Below are 21073 nucleotides of genomic sequence, written 5' to 3'. Positions count from 1 at the left end.
GGGACCATGAGAGGAGCGAAAAGGCACTATAGGACCAAGAGCCTTCACTCTCCTCAGGTAATTGTGTTTGATTTAATTTTTGTGCTTCCCATTAACTTTTAGCCTTTTCACTAGTACTTCAAGTGCAAATTCACTTTCACAGCAGCTGTAAACGACTCACTTATCAGTCGTCTACTAGAACAATACAAAAGGATTTGCGTGTGAGGAACAGCAGTAAAATGTAAATAATCTGGCAAGCTTTACGTACTGCAAACTACTGTTTATTGTTACAAGTAAACCAAATGAATAAACAAAGTCAATTTTTCTTACCATAATTTGGGCATGTACGAACATCATCATCCAATCTATTTGACAGCTGGAATAAAGACCTGCCGTGACCGTATTCCCGGATATAGAAGGTGTTGCAGTGATAGGGGTTGTAATACCAATGCATGTCTGGTCTGTATCGAGTGTCATTTTGTGTATTATGTTGTCCATATTTGATGTAGAAGTTAACTTGCCCGGGTTGTTGAGGTATTTTCGGGGAAGACCGAGGACTGAGAACGGCATGTCCCTAGAGCAGAAAGCAGAAGTATGAATAGAAGCAAAGCAAGCACAGCGATAATTATCAATGGGGCTGCTGATAAAAAGGTTATTAGCTACATTTCTAATGCTTTTGATTTTCTTATGCTCCACTAGTACCATGAATGTTTATGAGCATTAATCACCTCCTCCATGATGCCAGCCGCTAATCCGGAAGTGAGGGCCATCACAGCATGACGTTTCTGTGACAACCAGATTACCTTGACCAGCCCTGCTGAATGTTGCTCAGCAGTCGGGATCCACCACAGGGGCTTCCCCCGACCTCACTCCACCTCCAGCTATTTTCCCACAATTAAATGTTAGCAGTGAGCAGGTGGGGAGAAGCAATGACTCACCTTCCTTCTTACACTCCAGCGTTGGGTTCCACCGCTTGCATCACTTCCTGCAATGCCGGCCACTGTACAGTGACACAGCTCAAATACAGTGGGCAGCATTGCAGGAAGTGATGCAAGCGGTGGAACGCAATGCTGGAATGGAAGAAGGAAGGTGAGTTATTGCTTCTCCCCGCCCCACTCGCTGCTGACATTTAATGGTGGGAAAACTAGCTGGAGGGGAAGCGCGGTCGGGGGAGCCCCAGGTGAGGGGGGGCGACCCCCCTCCCCACTGCTGTGCTCGCTGCTACCCCCTCCAGGCTGCCTATACTCCGGCAAAAGTTGCTACCTGGGGGGGGGGGGGGGGCGACAGCCTCACAAGTTTGCCTCAGGTGGCAAAAAGTCTAGAACCGGCCTTTAGCGTCAACCATCACTGCAGTTTCTTTCATGAAGGACTGGGTCATCACTGCTGAACCTTCACCTCCCTCTGCCCCCCTGATGTCTCCTTATGGATAAAAGATGATGCAAAGTGCAACTGGTGTCGCTGTAGTATGGCAGCCTCAGCTCTTGGCTTTAAGATATTATGCCCCCCTCCTTCTGGAACCTGTATAAACCAAATCCAATGCCGGGTACAACCCCCCTTTGTACTTGGTGGAATAAGTGATTCTGAGAAACCTCTAGAGCAGGGGTGTCAACCTCAAATACAAAGTGGGCCAAAATTGAACGCTGGAACCTAGTTGCAGGCCAACCTCAATGTCTACTGGCCACCTTCCTCCCTTATAAAGTTCCCTGGTGTCTAATGGCTCCCCTCCAACCCCTATACAGTTCGCTGGTGTCTCGTGGCTCCCCTCCCTCTCCTATACAGTTCCCCGGTGTCTAGTGGACCTCCTCCCTCCCTTATACAGGTCTCCCATCACTAAGTGCTTTATGGAACTTCCTGTGTAAACAGAATGTACACTGAGGACATAGAACACAGTCCTAACTAACGTTATCACTGTCAGCAGTCAGCAGCACGCTCTCCCTGATCTGATCAATTGTTGGCTCCATTATAATGTATAGGGGGCGGGCCGAACACGCTATATGGTCGCGAACAGACGCAAACAGCCGATGTTCGCTGGGAACTGTCCGCCGGCGAACAGTTTGGGCCATCTTTAGGGATTAGATGCTTTGGGGTGGAAAGATACATTCGCCCCCAGGACTGTACACCAATTGGCGTTAGGTGGTCCTGGGGTTGCCGCCGCGTCCACCCCATTGGCGTGGAGTGGTCTTTAGGTAGTGAAGACGTAGTGATTTCAGTGAACACTGTGCAACATTGTTTTTAATTGACGAAATAGCATTGATTGAACATTATACCGTATATACTCGCATATAAGCCGACCCGCATATAAGCCGACCCCCTAACATTTACCTCAGAATTCAGCAAAAAATGATTGGCTCGCATATAAGCCGAGGACAGGACAACACCGGGGTGGTTGTTGCATTTCATATGGTGATTATTGCAGAGATCACATCTGTATGAAACAGACGCAGGAGTCGGCACCATTTAACTGGTAATCTTTACTAAATGTACTGGTAATTATATAAAGCCATGTGCCTTGTGTATGCACTCTGCACACAGAACTCCCACCACACGATCTACAGGCAGAGCTGAAATCTACATTACTGACCTCATTCTTAAAGAAAAATGCCTGTTTATCATGGTGATCATTTAATGTCAGTACAGTCACATAGCTGTAACAAGCAGGCAGCTAGTTTAGGTGGAGTGGATTCAGAACACCCCGTTCAGTCTGCACCCTGTGCTTGATCTGGTTGGAGTCAGAACAACCAGTGTCCATTGGTGCCAAGCAGGGCTTGCAGGCTGTGCATTGGATAGCACACAGTGGAGCCAGCTAAATGGGTGCCTTTACTGTGGATGAGTGAAGGGGAGTGCAACAGCTGCGATGCAGGAGTTGTGCTGACTGACCTGCAGAGATGATCGGAATGTAGCGGTGATGCATGTGCGGGCTTCAGCATGCTTCCTGGATTTTCGGAGGTGCGGGCCAGCTGATTGGATTACTGCCGGTGGTGCGGGCTGTGCAGGGGAGCTGATCGGCGTGCACATAATCTCGCGCTTCCGGCACAGGAAGCACGAGATTATGTGCACGGAAGAGCGGAGCTGTGTTACTGGCCATCCATCTCTCCTGCTTTGCTCTCCCCGGACCTCTGATCGCACCTGCCGAGACCTAAACAGGAGATCCTAACGCACATCAGTTGTTGCTCTCGGCGGTCCCTTTCAGCAATGCATCTCCACAGTACAGGCACCCACCGATCAGCTCCCCTGCACAGCCCGCACCACCGGCAGTAATCCAATCAGCTGGCCCGCACCTCCGAACATCCAGGAAGCATGCTGAAGCCCGCACAAGCATCACCGCTACATTCCGATCATCTCTGCAGGTCAGTGTGCACACCCCCACCACAGACGCAGGCAGATGACCCGCATATAGGCCGAAGGGGTAACTTTTCAGCACATTTTTTGTGCTGAAAAATTCGGCCTATATGCGAGTATATACGTGGGTGGGCTGACCTCTGTAACTATGCACTCAATAATACCAACTGCGCCAACCAAATAGTGTCCACTATCAGTGGATATTAACCCTCCTGGCGGTAATCCCGAGCTAAGCTCGGGCTAAGATTCCTTTGCTCCGAGCGGTAAGCCCAAAACCGCTGCACACTGCTTTTTTCTGCACGATCTGCGCTGCTCAGCGGGACCCAGGCTTCTCACCCACAGCCGCCGGGATCCCCTCACCTCCATTCACCTTCCGGGGATCACCGGCGGCCAATCAGGACGGCTGAGTGGCGGTGTGGCGTGACGTCATCGAGGGAAAGTTAAAGTCCTTTGGCACAGGAAACAACGGGAACTGATCAGATCTATGTGTATGTACAGTATATATATATAGATATAGATAGATAGAGAGAGAGAGAGAGAGAGAGAGAGAGAGAGAGAGAGAGGTTAGCCTGTCTAATTCCTCCTCATTTGACTCTAATTACAGATTGTAATTTGATCTCTACTCGTGTCACCTGACTGCCATGGCAGAGATGGCAGATAAGCTCACTTAAAAGCACAGGATGTAAACAATATAGCCATTTGGTTTCCCACCTGCTTCTGAGCTAAGTGCTTCTGCCTTACTGTTACCGATTTTTGCCTGGATTTTGAATACTCTCTGCCTGCCGCCTGCACCGACCTCTGCATGGATTTTTTTTCTACTCTCTGCCTGCCACCTGCACCGACCTCTCCCTGGATTTTGACTACTCTCTGCCTGCCGCCTGTACCAACCTCTGCCTGGATTTTGACTACTCTCTGCCTGCCGCCTGCACCGACCTCTGCATGGATTTTTTTCTACTCTCTGCCTGCCTTATTTGTACAGTTTCACAATGTTTTAGTTTATTCATAAATGTAATTATTTCAACAATTTTGTGTTCCAGTCTTTTATTTATATGCAGAATGTCTGCCAGGCTTTTATTCTGATATATTTTGGTGAGTTATGACTTAAGAATTGGAGGTCTAAAAATCTTTTTAAAAAATGTACCGCTGTTGACTCATAATTCCAGACAGAAATGCACCACCAGGGAGGTTAACAATTAGTGTCCACTACCAATGGGTAATACCAAGAAAATAGCAACAGTCACTGTCCAATGTGTGATCGCTATCAAGAGATTCCAGTGAAGATCATAGACAGTAAGATACGACAGCGCTCTTCCACTTTTATATCCGTATGCCTACAATAGAGAATGGCTCTACATAGTTCATGACTGTTATACACTCATAATCACAGCACGCCACCAGTGGAAACATGATCCACAAGTTCTCCACACAGTGTCCTCCACACACTAATCCCCCTCAAGCATATGAGCTCACCAGATCACAGCCACCTGTGGATTGCTGCCAGGTGCATCTGACGTCATCCAGAGGAAGGAGCCACCGCCCGGTAGAGTACTGTATATACTCGCATATACTCGCATATAAGCCGACCCACATATAAGCAGAGGTACCCACTTTTCACATAAATCAGGGGAAAAAAGTAACTGACTCACGTATAAGCCCTGTATAGCCCCCTTCACAGTAGCCATATGTGCCCCCAGTACAAGTAAGCCCCCTCCCCATAGCCAGATGTGCCACAGGATGATACAGCTGTGTCTCAAGACACCACTAGATGGCATCATAGATATGAGACACAGCGATTTCCACACAGGAAGCATCCCCGATCATTGCACCACTGACAGGTTGCTTGCACGCTCCGCTCCACAAGCCAGGGGTCACAGGTAGTCTTGTGCAGCGCACTCTGCACACCATGTTGCAGGGGATGGGGGGGGGGGGGGCACACAAACACAGCAGGGAGCCAGCTGGCAAGATTTTTGTGCTCAAAAATTAGGCTTATATGCGAAGATATGAGGTACTACACCAAGAGAACCCTAATCCACAGCAATGGAGTGGACATCACTGGGCACATGGTTGACAGACCTAATGATCCATTCACACGCGTGAGTGCACTGGTTAGTGCGGGGCAATTCTCTGTCATTTTATGAATGTTATACTATGATGTTTTTTATGCTCTTATCTTTATCTATGAGGAGGCTGTAATAAAAAAATCTTTTATGCAGTTTGGAACGACAGCCTATAATTTATACAAAAAACACTAGACCCCCCCTGAACTCTGAGGTGGCTGTGATCTGGTGAGCTCATATGCTTGAGGGGATTAGTGTGTGGGGCACTGGTGGATCAGGTTTGCACTGGTGGTGTGCTCTGTTGTAGGCATACAGATATAAAAGTGGAAGAGCGCTGTCGTATCTTACTGTCTACTCTTCAAAGGATACCAGATGTGAAATAACCTAGAGAAATAGGGGGGGGAGCAGGCATATACTACTACCTGTCCTGATGCCTACCGCACCCCCTGTTCCCCCCTCTGCCGCCGCAGTCTACCTAATGTAGTGTCACATGTGCAGAGCGCTCCCGCCCACGAGCACGCGCTATAGGATCCGCCCATCCCTGCCAGTGCCTGCCCAGTAGTGCCTGACTCCAGGGACCCAGAAGAGGCTGCCGGAGGGGCATTTAGGTAGACTGCGGGGGCAGAGAGGAGAATGGGCATCAGGACAGGTAACAGTATATGCCTGCTCCCCCCGTTTTCCAGGTTATTTCACATCTGGTATCCTTTAATTATGCAAATAAGGGATGTGTTTTAATCAGCACAATGTATTTAAAGGTGTGGGAACAAGAAGCTTGTAAATCCTGACGAAGACAAAACCCTGGGTTGGGAAAATTGAGATTTGAAATAACCCAAGATCTTTTTTAGTAAGTTTAACTGGCTGCGGGTATCTCCGACCCCGGATGCAGTCTGCATCTATTGGTCTTGTTTTTCCTTGCCTCATGTGTGCGCAGACACGGCCAGCCACCTGTAGGGGGACGCAGGCGGAAGTAACACGGACACGAGAGATGTAGCTCCTCCCTCCTTCATGATTCAAGCTACAGAGCTAAGCGCTGAACTGAATGAAATCCACCCACATATACTCAGATTCATGATGGCTGTGCATTATACGTTAACACCTGCTTCCTGCAGGTCTAAAGTTAGTCCTCATGTCAGGCTTTCTCAACCAGGGTTCCTTGAGTACTCTGCAGGGGTTCCCTGGCATTTTCCGCCATCGTGGGGGAAGTATAATAGAGCACATTATAGGTGGTACTGTAACAAGAAGCACTAAATTGGGGGTTCCTTGATATCTAAAACTTATTTGCAGGATTCCTACAGGGTAAAAAGGCTTCTTTCAGGACCGGTTCTAGTAACAACGTGGCCCTAGGGCAAAATTTACCTGGAGGCCCCCAACAGACACCATGACCAAAAATCGGCTATAGAGGCTCATTGTAGCAGCCTAACTCCCCTCTTGGACCCCTGAGCCTGATGCTGACCCTCCTCCCCATCACCTACCAACTTTACTGCTGCTTCCTGGGGCCCCTGAAAAGTCTTGTAGCATCTCATTTGCCGGCCAGCACAGGTGATATGCGACTCTGTCAAAGACTCGACAGGGGCCCCAGGAAGCAACAGTTAAGTTGGGTGGAGACACCTTGCGGGCCCCTACAGGCTCTGGGGCGATTGCCCCCTTTGCCTCTATGGTAGTGCCGGCCCTGGCTGCCTTATGTCATAGATCAGACTCTGCTAGCAGCATAAAAGCTGACGTGAAGAATTCAATAGAAAATGTATTAGCAAGCATAACTGTAATTTCTGCACAAAATTAAAGCAAATCTTTTCTCTCTTATACTGAGTGAAAATGTGAAAATGGAGCATGAGATAAAATGAAGTTGGTCAACAAAAACAAAATTATGAGCTAAAACTGGCATTAAAAACAAAGAGGTGTAGTTTGTATCAGGCCCTCGGAGTGTAAATATTCAGCTTACCCAGACAGCGTCCGGCGAAGACCTGTATGAAAAGCAGTAGGTGAAATAATAAGGAGTTTCATTATGAATCGACACCTCCCCTCCCATTTTCTCCTGTCCTTCTCTGGTGATAAACAGAATCAAAAAACTTCCGTTCCAGGCAATGACCTCTGCTGGTGATTATTGTCCAGGGCCTACAAAAGAACAATATAGAACTTCATAAACGATGTTAAAAAAAAAAAAATACAAATCAAACAATAAAGCTGATGTAAGCAAAAAGGATGTAAGTGCAAATAGATAATAACTGTCTCATATATATATATTGTGAAGTTTAGAGGGGTCGCAGCCAGCACGCAGTACACAGTTATATAAAATAAAGTCCGTTTATTGTGCAGCAGAAGATAAACAGCTTTAGTTCAGCAGTAAAAAAGTGGAAAACAGTCGGCTTACTTCAGCTTTGTAGTATAAAGTCCAGTATGTTCAAACAAAGTTCATTTTTCCATCAGGTCAATGCCATACTAACAACAGACCAGCGTATGGTTTGGCTTCCATCAAGTGATCTCCAATATTCCTTGTCAGGAGATTCTGTAGCAGACATGCTACTCCTCCAACACCTCTCCTCAGACTGCCTGTGAGGCTGCTTTTTATGAATAAATTAGCATCTGATCAACACCACATTAGTGAGGCTCTCAGCTCCACTGACAACCAGGTGTGTACCTAGGTGGGATGGGAAGGCCCGCCCTTCCTTCCCTCCCATCCCAGGAGTCCGGCCCTGAAAAGAGAAAAAACACAAGCAGCAACTGCTTGCTGCCACCAAAATCCGGACTCCTTTCCTAGGACCACACAAGGTTTTAAAGGGGCCACAGTCCAAATACCGGGGAAATGTACCTCCCATCTAATACCCAGCCCCGATGACCCCTACAATATATATATATATATATATATATATATATATATATATATATATATATATATATATATATATATATATATGTATGTATATATATATATATATATATATATATATATATATAGTGAGTTGCAAAAGTATTCGGCCCCCTTGAAGTTTTCCACATTTTGTCACATTACTGCCACAAATATGCATCAATTTTATTGGAATTCTACGTGAAAGACCAATACAAAGTGGTGTACATGTGAGAAGTGGATCGAAAATCATATACGATTCCAACATTTTTTTTTACAAATAAATAACTGCAAAGTGGGGTGTGCTTAATTATTCGGCCCCCTGAGTCAATACTTTGTAGAACCACCTTTTGCTGCAATTACAGCTGCCAGTCTTTTAGGGTATGTCTCTACCAGCTTTGCACATCTAGAGACTGAAATCCTTGCCCATTCTTCTTTGAAAAACAGTCCAACTCAGTCAGATTGATGGACGGCGTTTGTGAACAGCAGTTTTCAGATCTTGCCACAGATTCTCGATTGGATTTAGATCTGGACTTTGACTGGGCCATTCTAACACATAGATATGTTTTGTTTTAAACCATTCCATTGTTGCCCTGGCTTTATGTTTAGGGTCATTGTCCTGCTGGAAGGTGAACCTCCGCCCCAGTCTCAAGTCTTTTTCAGTCTCCAAGAGGTTTTCTTCCAAGTTTGCCCTGAATTTGGCTCCATCCATCTTCCCATCAACTCTGACCAGCTTCCCTGTCCCTGCAGAAGAGATGCACCCCCCGAGCATGATGCTGCCACCACCATATTTGACAGTGGGGATGGTGTGTTCAGAGTAATGTGCAGTGTTAGTTTTCTGCCACACATAGCGTTTTGCATTTTGGCCAAAAAGTTCAATTTCGGTCTCATCTGACCAGAGCACCTTCTTCCACATGGTTGCTGGGTCCCCCACATGGCTTGTGGCAAATTGCAAACTGGACTTCTTATGCTTTCTGTTAACAATGCCTTTCTTCTTGCCACTCTTCCATAAAGGCCAACTTTGTACAGTGCATGACTAATAGTTGTCCAATGGACAGAGTCTCCCACCTGAGCTGTAGATCTCTGCAGCTCGTCCAGAGTCACCATGGGCCTCTTGACTGCATTTCTGATCAGCGCTCTCCTTGTTCGGCCTGTGAGTTTAGGTTGATGGCCTTGTCTTGGTAGGTAAAAAAGAGAGAAATCGAGAGCCCAATATGGTGTAGTATGTCAGAGATACGAAGGGAAATGAATAGGTGAGATGGTTATACTCACAAACATGGGTTACCGCTCAGGCAACCACTGTATAGGCAGGTGAGGAGATTAGACCTGTCCTCACTCAGGATTAAGAAGTCGCTCTCTGTAGATCAGAAAAAAATGGGGTAGGGTCACCCCTCCACCTGGGGTGGACTCAAGTATACTGGTAGGTGATCAGAGGCGCCAGCAGAATAAAATTAATATAAAATTGTTAAGAATTGCCGGGAGGGAAAGTGGTGGACTTCCCCTCAATAATTAGACACCAAGGTCTGTCATCGAATCAAACGAATACATTTATTCAATAGTACCCCAAAATCTGCAACGCGTTTCGAGGGAGCAGACAAACACAGCAATCAATGTGCAGTGAATTTAGCACCTCTGGGAGAGGTGCTAAATTCACTGCACATTGATTGCTGTGTTTGTTGTCCCCGTTTTATTGCCTGAAGAAGTGGGTCTGCTCCCACGAAACGCGTTGCAGATTTTGGGGTACTATTGAATAAATGTATTCGTTTGATTCGATGACAGACCTTGGTGTCTAATTATTGAGGGGAAGTCCACCACTTTCCCTCCCGGCAATTCTTAACAATTTTATATTAATTTTATTCTGCTGGCGCCTCTGATCACCTACCAGTTGTCTTGGTAGGTGTACAGTTGTGCCATACTCCTTCCATTTCTGAATGATCGCTTGAACAGTGCGCCGTGGGATGTTCAAGGCTTTGGAAATCTTTTTGTAGCCTAAGCCTGCTTTAAATTTCTCAATAACTTTATCTCTGACCTGTCTGGTGTGTTCTTTGGACTTCACGGTATTGTTGCTCCCAATATTCTCTTAGACAACCTCTGAGGTCCTCACAGAGCAGCTGTATTTGTACTGACATTAGATTACACACAGGTGCACTCTATTTAGTCATTAGCACTCATCAGGCAATGTCTATAGGCAACTGACTGCACTCAGAGCAAAGGGGGCCGAATAATTATGCACACACCACTTTGCAGTTATTTATTTGTAAAAAATGTTTGGAATCATGTATGATTTTCGTTCCACTTCTCATGTGTACACCACTTTGTGTTGGTCTTTCATGTGGAATTCCAATAAAATTGATTCATGTTTGTGGCAGTAATATGACAAAATGTGGAAAACTTCAAGGGGGTCAAATACTTTTGCAACCCACTGTATATATATATATATATATATACAGTATATAAAGATTAATTGTCCCAGTGGAAGTGAACTTATAATGAATGGGACCCTGAAATGTGTTCTAAACAAGGGAACAAGACTTACCTGGGGCTTCCTCCAGCCCACCATAGCCCGCGAGGTCCCCAGCATCCTCCTGGACCCCTCTGTGGTCCTGGTGGCAGCTCTGGCACACCTCCCAACTTTTTGAGATGAGAAAAAGGGACACTTAAGCCACGCCCATCGCACACTCCTGCCCATGCCCCACCACACCCCTAGTCGCCCATACCATAAAGATTTCATAAGAAAAATATGTTGTTTTATAATTCAAACCACACTGGTCCTTTCTGTCCTGGTTCGTTTTCCTTCATAGTAACATTTAAAAATTAGTAACTTATCAATTTAAAGGATGGGAATAAAGTTTAGAGTCAATCAAACACATTTTTACTATAGAAATATATATATTTACATAGAAAGAGGGACACATGAGGAGTAAGGAGGGACAGGGCTTCCAAAAAGGGACTGTCTCTTCGAAAAAGGGACAGTAGGGAGCTATACTCCGGTAATACGCTGTCTTCGGGTGAAGAGCATTGTGAGTCCTGCGCGATTCAGTCTTTTGAGAACTGCGCCTTGCGCAGGACTCTAATGGCGGCTGGTGTGATGACACGACGGGTACGCAGCGGGGCCAGCTTCACCTGAACTCAGCGTAGAGCTGCTAGCGGGACCACGGAAGGAGCCAGGAGGATGCCAGGGACCTTGCAGGCTATGGTGGGCTCGAAGAATCCCCAGGTAAGTCACGTTTTCTTTCATAGGACACAGCTCAGGGTCCAGTGCAATGCTGTCACATGGTCTGAGGCACTGTTGGTCCTGCTGTTATGGCCGTGGTTGGGGGTAAGCACACGTATGTTCGCCTATGAGCACACATAGAGATGCTTAAAGCAAACTTGTGACTTTTTCAAATTAAACAGTTAGATACTTGAGTCTATGCCGTAGATACTGGTCACACAATGCACGGTACACACAAGGGGATGGAGAGTGGGGCTATAGGAGGTGGGGTGGGTGGAAGGTGGTGGGTGGGGTGGTTGGGATTGGGAGGGCTGTATTGGGTAAAGATTAATGTTCACTTTGTCTCCATGCCCTGGGACTGCCCATATCTGTAACCAATGACGAGATCGATAGAACGCTAACACTAACCCTATCCTCTCCACCCCCGCTGCCAGGGCCGGCCTTAGGTTTCACAGTGCCCTGAGCGAAACCTGATTTTTGTGCCCCCCTTTATCCTCTACGCCCATTCGTGCACACCCATACACACACAGGCCCATATGCAATTCCTTTTCTCCTGAGATATCTCCTATCTCCTAACCTTTTTTGACGTTGTGACACATCACGCCAAATGCTTAGATCTCTGTGACACATCACATATGTATAATAGAAAAAATACTATTAACCACTTAAGCTCTCAGTCGTTTTCACTTTATGCATCCGAGCAATGTTCACCTCCCATTCATTAGCCTATAACTTTATCACTACTTATCACAATGAACTGATCTATATCTTGTTTTTTCCGCCACCAATTAGGCTTTCTTTGGGGGGTGCATTTTGCTAAGAGCTACCTTACTGTAAATGCATTTTAACAGTAAGAATAAGAAAAAAAATGAAAAAATTAATTATTTGTCAGTTTTCGGCCATTATAGTTTTAAAATAATACATACCTCCATAATTAAAACCCACGTATTGTAATTGCCCATTTGTCACAGTTATTTCACCATTTAAAATATGTCCCTATCACAATGTATGGCGACAATATTTTATTTGGAAATAAAAGAGCATTTTTTCCGTTTTGCATACATCACTATTTACAAGCTTATAAAAAAAAATAGAGAGAAATATTTCATCTTTACATAGATATTTAAAAAGTTTAGACCCTTAGGTAAATATTTGTGTATTTTTTTTATAGTAATGTTTTTTGTTTTTTTTTATTAAACATTTTATGTGGGCATTTTTGGGAGGGTGGGATATAAAAGTGTTTTATTTGGGGAAATATTTGTGTAGTGTAATTTTTTTTTTATTTTACTTGTAGTTTTACTTTTTGGCCACAAGATGGCTATCTTGAGTTTGTATACATGACGTCACTCTAAGCGTACAATGTACACTTAGAGGGACATAGGTTCAGAAAGAGCGAAGCTTCCGAGAGAAGCTGTCGCTTTTTCAGCGGGGGAGAGGAATCAATGATCGGGCTCCATAGCCCGATACATTGATTCCGTGGCTACCGAATCCGCGGTCGGGAGTGCGCGTGCACGCGCGCAATCGGCCGCGGGAGCGCGCGGGAGCGCGCCTGTCCTCCTTGAGGACAAAGTGGTTAATAACCACAAACGGATGGAAAGAGTGCATTATCCTGAGCAATGTTGCTATTTTTGCAGATGATACAAAATTGTGCAGAATCATCAACTCTCAGGAAGATAGTGTCATATTGCAACAGGATCTGGATAGGATGGCTATATGGGCACATACATGGCAGATGAAATTCAATGTTGACAAATGTAAAGTCATGCATTTTGGTCGTACCAATGGTCTAGCACCATACAAAATAAATGGGATACAGTTGGGAACATCAAACTTGGAGAAGGACTTAGGAGTACTCATCGACAACAAGTTAAATAATCGTACGCAATGCCAAGCAGCTGCAGCTAAAGCGAACAAAATTTTGGGATGCATTAAAAGGGAAATAAAAACTCGAGATGCTAGCATAATATTGCCCCTGTTTTACCCTCCTGGCGGTTTGCAAAAAAATCGCCAGGGGGCAGCAAATCTTTTTTTTAAATTTTTTTTTTTTTTCATGTAGCGAGACAAAGTCTCGCTACATGATAGCCGCTGCTCAGCGGCATCCCCCCAGCCCCTCCGATCGCCGCCGGCGATCGGAGATCCGGAGATCCCGTTCAAAGAACGGGATCTCCCGGAGGGCTTCCCCAGTCGCCATGGCGACGGGGCGGGATGACGTCACCGACGTCATCGACGTCGTGACGTCAAAGGGGATTCCGATCCACCCCATAGAGCTGCCTGGCACTGATTGGCCAGGCAGCGCACGGGGTCTGGGGGGGGGGGGCGGCTGCGGCGCGACGGATATGCAAATCGGCCCAGCGGGGCCTGAGCGGTGCCTTCCGGCGGCTTACCCCGAGCTCAGCTCGGGCTACCACCAGGAAGGTTAACTCTCTAGTAAGGCCACATCTGGAATATGGAATTCAGTTCTGGGCACCACATTACAAAAAAGATATTGCAGTTTTAGAGCAGGTGGAGAGACGAGCAACAAAATTGATACGTGGGATGGAAGGTCTCGCTTACCAAGAAAGGTTAGATAAACTGGGTTTATTTAGTCTAGAGAAAAGACGCCTTAGAGGAGATCTAATTAACATGTATAAATACATCAGAGGGCAATATAATAGCTTGGCGGATGAGCTTTTTGTCCCTAGGCCTTCTCAAAGGACTAGAGGACATGAGATGCGCATGGAGGAAAAACGTTTTAGCCATTTATTTAGGAAACGGTTCTTTACAGTAAGAGTGATTAAGATGTGGAATGCATTGTCACAGGAAGTCGTTATGGCAAACTCTATACCTGCATTTAAAGGGGGCTTAGATGCTTTCCTTGCGTTGAAAGACATCCATGGCTACAATTACTAGGTTATGCCTAATGATGTTGATCCAGGGATTTTATCTGATTGCCATCTGGAGTCAGGAAGGAATTTTTCCCTTTTGGGGCTAATTGGACCATGCCTTGTGGGTTTTTTTCCGCCTTCCTCTGGATCAACAGGGGTATGTGGGGGACGGGCTGGAGATGTACTTTGTACTGGTTGAACTCGATGGACGTATGTCTTTTTTCAACCCAAATAACTATGTAACTATCCTGAATATACTTAAAAATGAAGGCTAGAACCTTTCAGGAATAATAATAAAAACAATCAATGGGACAGTTAGCCCCCCCCCCCCCACCACCACTTAGAATGACAAAGAAAGTCAATTTGCACCACACGTTACAGCCGCAGTGCTCCCCCCAAAAAAAAAAAAAAAAAAAAAAAAAATAAACACCCTCAAACTCAATATAGGTAGGTAGCCAGGTATAGGTGCCATAGTATAGGATCTCATGTGTAGGTGCCCTCAATGTAGGTTGCCAAGCATAGGTGCCCCCAGTACAGGAAGTCAGTTGAAGATCTCCACCCCCCCCCCCCCATACGTATCCAGGCGTAAGTGCCTCCAGTATAGGTAGCCATGTGTTGGTGCCCTCAGTAAAGGTAGCCAGCTATAGGTGCCCCCAGTATAGGAAGTCAAGTGTAAGTGCCCTCAGTATAGGTAACCAGCTATAGGCGCCCCCTTGGAAGCCGGCGCCCTGAGCGACCGCTACGGTCGCTCATATCAAAGGCCGGCTATGCCCGCTGCCTACCCTTACCACTCCACCCCCATGCCTAACATTAGCTACCCCCTGCCTAACACTACTCCCCTGCCTAATTTTAGCTAACCCTAACCCTAATCCCTGCCTTGTCTTAGCCCTTTAAAGCATCCCCTGCCGCTATAGACGGTAATAGTAAAGGCTGAGATTAGGCAAAGAAGTTAAATTGTAGCCCCCAATAAATAGTGGGTGCTAGATGCCTGCTATTTATCAGACACCATGATGTAACTTCCTTGCTGCTAATCACAGCTTTTTATATTACCACCTAAGGCAGCACCATTTCTAGCACACTCCTCCTGTGTAATTTTTATCTGCACCAGTGACACCGCAATTTACAATATTTTACAGTATTGTACAAGCAAGGATCGAAGAGAGGGGGCTCTCACTGGCTACCCACTGGGAAGGGGCTCTATAACTACCTATACTGGGGGGGGGTTCTCTGGCTACCTATACTTGGGGGGGTTCTATGGCTACCTATACTTGGGGGAGGGGCTCTCTGGCTACCTATACTGGGGGGAGGATGCTTGCTGGCTACCAATACTGGGGGAGCTCTCTGGCTACCTATACTGGGGGGACTCTCTGGCTACCTATACTGGAAGGCTCTCTGGCTACCTATACTGGGAAGCCCTCTCTGGCTACCTATACTGGGGGGCTCTCTGGCTACCTATACTGGGAGGCCCTCTCTGGCTACCTATACTGGGGGGGCACACTGGCTAACTATACTGGGAGGGCTCTCTGACTATCTAAACTGGGGGGCTCTCTCGTTAGCTATACTGGGGTGGCTCTCTTGCTACCTATACTGGGGGGCTCTCTGACTACCCATACTGGGAGGTCTCTCTGGCTACCTATACTGGAAGGCTCTCTGGCTACCTATACTGGGGGGCTCTCTGGCTACCTATACTGGGAAGCCCTCTCTGGCTACCTATACTGGGGGGCTCTCTGGCTACCTATACTGGGAGGCCCTCTCTGGCTACCTATACTGGGGGGGCACACTGGCTAACTATACTGGGTGGGCTCTCTGACTAAACACGGCAGGCTCTCTCGTTAGCTATGCTGGGGTGGCTCTCTTGCTACCTATACTGGGGGGCTCTCTGACTACCTAAACTGGGTGCTCTCTGGTTACCTATACTGGGGGGCTCTCTGGCTACCTATACTGGGGGTCTCTCTGGCTACCTATACTGGGGGCTCTCTGTCTACCTATACTGGGGGCTCTCTGACTACTTATACTGGGGGTGTCTCTGACTAAGTATACTGGGGGGCTCTCTGGCTACCTATACTGGGGGCTCTCTGTCTACCTATACTGGGGGGCTCTCTGACTACCTAAACTGGTTGCTCTCTGGTTACCTATACTGGAGGGCTCTCTGGCTACCTATACTGGGGGGCTCTCTGGCTACCTATACCCGGGGCTCTCTGTCTACCTATACTGGGTGCTCTCTGGCTACCTATACTGGGGGGACTCTCTGGCTACCTATACTGGGGGGCTCTCTGGATACCTATACTGGGGGCTCTCTGGATACCTATACTGGGGGCTCTCTGTCTACCTATACTGGGGGCTCTCTGACTACCTATACTGGTGGTGTCTCTGACTACCTATTCTGGGGGGCTCTCTGGCTACCTATACTGGGGGGCTCTCTGGCTACCTATACTTGGGGTGCACTCTCTGGCTACCCATACTGGGAGGTCTCTCTGGCTACCTATAATGGGGACTCTCTGGCTACCTATACTGGGAGGCCCTCTCTGGCTACCTATACTGGGGGGACTCTCTGGCTACCTATACTGGGGGGCTGGGCTATCTGGCTACCTATACTGGGGGGGCGCTCTCTGGCTACCTATACTGGGGAGGGACTCTCTGGCTACTTATACTAGGGGGACTCTCTGGCTACCTATACTTGGGGGGCACTCTCTGACTACCTATACTGGGAGGACTCTCTGGCAACCTATACTGGGGGGTCTCTCTGGCTACCTATACTGGAAGGTTTCTATAGCTACCTATACTGAGAGGACTCGTTGGCTACCTATACTGGGAGGTTTCTATAGCTACCTATACTGAGAGGACTCTCTGGCTACCTATACTGGGAGGGCTCTGGCTACCTATACTGGGGGGCTGGGCTCTCTGGCTACCTATACTGGGGGGCTCTCTGGCTACCTATACTGGGGGGCTCTCTGACTACCTATACTGGGGGGCACTCTGGCTACCTATACTGGGGGGGCCCTCTCTTGCTACCTATAATGGGGGAGCTCTCTGGATACCTATACTAGGCAGGGACTCTCTGGCTACATATACTGGGGACTCTCTGGCTACCTATACTGGGGGGCTCTCTGGCTACCTATAATGGGGATTCTCTGGCTACCTATACTTGGGGGGCACTCTCTGGCTACCTATAATGGGGGCTCTCTGGCTACCTATACTGGGGGGCCCTCTCTGGCTACCTATACTGGGGGGCTCTCTGGCCACCTATACTGGGGACTCTCTGGCTACCTATACTGGGGACTCTTTGGCTACCTATACTGGGGGGCTCTCTGGCTACCTATACTGGGGGCTCTCTGTCTACCTATACTGGGGGGTTCTCTGGCTACCTATACTGGGCTCTCTCTGTCTACCTATACTGGGGGGCTCTCTGGCTACCTATACTGGGGGGCTCTTCGGCCACCTATACTGGGGACTCTCTGGCTACCTATACTGGGGGACTCTCTGGCTACCTATACTGGGGGTTCTCTGGCTACCTATACTGGGGGCTCTCTGTCTACCTATACTGGGGGGCTCTCTGGCTACCTATACTGGGGGGCTCTCTGGCTACCTATACTGGGGGGCTCTTCGGCCACCTATACTGGGGACTCTCTGGCTACCTATACTGGGGACTCTCTGGCTACCTATACTGGGGGACTCTCTGGCTACCTATACTGGGGGACTCTCTGGCTACCTATACTGGGGGGCTCTTCGGCCACCTATACTGGGGACTCTCTGACTACCTATACTGGGGACTCTCTGGCTACCTATACTGGGGGACTCTCTGGCTACCTATACTGGGGGGCCCTCTCTGGCTACCTATACTGGGGGAGCTCTCTGGCTACCTATACTGGGGGGCTCTCTGGCTACCTATACTGGGGGGCTCTCTGGCTACATATACTAGTGGAGTGGACTCTTTGACTACCTATACTGGAGGGCTCTCCAATGGCTGAAATCTGGGTGGGGGGAGGTAGGGTGGCATCAAAGTTAAAGTGGACCTGAATTCAGAATTTCCTCTCTGCTCTAAAAGTTACACAGCAGCATAATAACCTTTAAAGAAAAAACATGTTTGTTTTTTTTGTTACATCTGATACAAATCCTGCAAAAAATCTGCATTGTGTCTACTTCCTGTTTTCATGGAAACCGACATAGGGTTACCATCCTGTGTTTACACATTAGCAGGTCTGCCATGGCAGAGGAGATTCCTGAGCTGACAGAGCTTAGAGAGCAATTTGCTCCACCCTCCATCATTACATGACACATATAAGTCTTCCTTTTCTATTTGTGGTGGAAGTGATGACATATAAACACCCTTTGCTCTAAAGGGAATAATGTTCCTGAGCCAAGGCTGGAAGCCAGACCTCTGTGTACAGGAGGAGCCTGGCCCTGGCTGTTTCCTGGCTTGCATGAAAAAAAGGGAGGAAGGAAAAATGGGTGCAGGGTGCCTAACCCTAATACTTCCCCCCTGGTGGTGCCTAATGTGAAGACCAACCCTGGTGGTGCCTAACCCTAATACTCCCCCCTGGTGGTGCCTAACCCTAATACTCCCCCATATATTTCAAAAACTTTAATGTTTTAACCTCTTAAAGAGACACTGAAGCGAAAAAAAATATATGATATAGTGAATTGGTTGTGTACTATGAATAATTACTAGAAGATTAGCAGCAAAGAAAATATTCTCATACTTTTATTTTCAGGTATATAGTGTTTTTTCTAACATTGCAACACTCTATAATATGTGCAGATTACACAACACTCAGCATTCAAAATGAGTCTTTCAGAGCAGTCTGTGAAGTAATAAACTCTCCTCTGCTAGAGGAAAAGTAAACAGTTTAATTACAGTTGAGATAATAAAAGTCAGATAACAGCCCTCTCCAAGACCAAGTTAGTCGGAGAGCTTAATAGCTTTTTTGCATAGAGATAACAACTGGAGTTTCTCAACTCTTCCTGCACTGGAAACAATTAGACTGATGTATCTGATCTTAATGTTTTTTTTCTTAGCTGTAGTACACATACAAATCATAATATCATCATTTTTTTTCCGCTTCAGTGTCTCTTTAAGGACCACAGGCTTACAAACCCCCCCCCCACTGCCCCCCCCCCCTCCCACCCCCCAATGACCAGGTTATTTTTTTCTGTTCAGTGCTCTGCAGCTTTAGTGGCTTGCTGCAGAGCCATACAACTTATCCCACAAACCAATCTCCTCCCCCCCTTTTCTGCTCTGCCCACCAACAGAGTTTTCTGTTAGTGGACTCTGATCGCTGCTGCAGGCTTTTTTTTTATAAATGTATTAGTTTGTTTTCGTTTTTCTTGGTTTTTTTTTTTTTTAATACATTTGCTTATTTTTTAATGTAATTTTCCCTCCCCCCGATGGCCAATCACATTGATCCTCTCTCATAGGCTACAGCCTATGAGAGAGGATCGTATTTGGAGCCTCTCCAGGGGACAGCCGAGTGACACGGCTGTCCCAGCTGTACAAGGAAAAGAAAAGGTAACTTATTTTTCAGTCTGCAAGCGGCGACTGGCAGACTGTTGATGGAGCAAAGCTCTGTCATTCAAGTGGGAATGCGTGCGCATCGGCATGCGATCCCCTGCAAAACACTCCCCCAGGACTTGACGCCAATCAGCGTTAGGCAGTCCTGGGGGAGCAACCTTGCAGCCACCTTTTGGCGTTAGGCCGTCGTAAGGTGGATAATGTTGAAAACGTTTTTAATCGGACGCCCAAATTTGTGCTTTAGATGCCATATTATTGAGAGTTCCATTACCACCTATGGAGTGCCCAAATCGTCCGCTAGCCACCGGCGCCCAACTTCTGGAGCTAGGCTTTACATGTAGGATACAGAGATATTTCAAAGAAAGTAAAAGAATAAATCAAAGAAGGAAATACAAAGCCAAAAACCATAAAATATAAACTCACCTTCTGCCGTTAGTGACCCAGTTCTGAAAAACCGTACAGACGATCCGTCATTTGTCACAATGTGAATGTTCTGAACACAGGTTGTCTGCCCATTTTTTATTTATATCTAGAAACAGAAAGTGAAATACAACATACTATGTGAGAAACTGAGAATATGAATCATTTCCTTCATAAAAGTTTATTACAGCTGTATAATGATTACAAATACAATTAATAGATTATGGTCGACCTTAAAACCCTTTTTATACCCACCTCAAAGAAAACAGACAAATAGACATTAACAGCATACTTTTTTAAATTGATATATGGGGAGACATGCTATCTGTCTACCTATAATGCGAGGTCTCTGGCTACCTATACTGGGGGACCCTCTGGCTACCTATACTGGGGGACCCTCTGGCTACCTATACTGGGGGGGCTCTCTGGCTACCTATACTGGGGGCCCTCTGGCTACCTATACTGGGGGACCCTCTGGCTACCTATACTGGGGGCTCTCTGGCTACCTATACTGGGGGCTCTCTGGCTACCTATACTGGCGGGGCTCTCTGGCTACCTATACTGGAGGGGCTCTCTGGCTACCTATACTGAGGGACCCTCTGGCTACCTATACTGGGGGACCCTCTGGCTACCTATACTGGGGGCTCTCTGGCTACCTATACTGGGGGCTCTCTGGCTACCTATACTGGCGGGGCTCTCTGGCTACCTATACTGGAGGGGCTCTCTGGCTACCTATACTGAGGGACCCTCTGGCTACCTATACTGGGGGGGGTCTCTGGCTACCTATACTGGAGGAGCTCTCTGGCTACCTATACTGGGGGGGAGGGGGCTTTCTAGCTACTTATACTG

General features: G+C 47.0%; 1 protein-coding gene across 2 annotated transcripts in view; it reads right to left on the bottom strand.

The window, feature by feature from the left end:
- The window catches only part of LOC137532524 (uncharacterized), a 92541-nt gene extending 72232 nt beyond the window's left edge, over positions 1 to 20309 (bottom strand). The window contains exons 1-3 of one of the 2 annotated variants that reach the window (XM_068253126.1): positions 20228 to 20309; positions 7315 to 7487; positions 310 to 553 (exon numbers count right to left, since the gene is read on the bottom strand). In XM_068253126.1, the coding sequence (XP_068109227.1) occupies positions 310 to 553; positions 7315 to 7401 (331 nt within the window). In that variant the 5' untranslated portion in view covers positions 7402 to 7487; positions 20228 to 20309. Of the gene's footprint in view, positions 1 to 309; positions 554 to 7314; positions 7488 to 7743; positions 7859 to 20227 lie in introns of those variants that run through there. The other variant, XM_068253118.1, reaches the window with a different exon arrangement.
- Positions 20310 to 21073: the final 764 nt, after the last annotated feature.

The sequence above is a fragment of the Hyperolius riggenbachi genome, chromosome 1 (genome assembly GCF_040937935.1).
Source record: "Hyperolius riggenbachi isolate aHypRig1 chromosome 1, aHypRig1.pri, whole genome shotgun sequence".
In the NCBI taxonomy this organism is placed as follows: domain Eukaryota; kingdom Metazoa; phylum Chordata; class Amphibia; order Anura; family Hyperoliidae; genus Hyperolius; species Hyperolius riggenbachi.
Note: the sequence above shows the minus strand (reverse complement) of the source record. Positions and strands in the feature narration are given on the sequence as shown.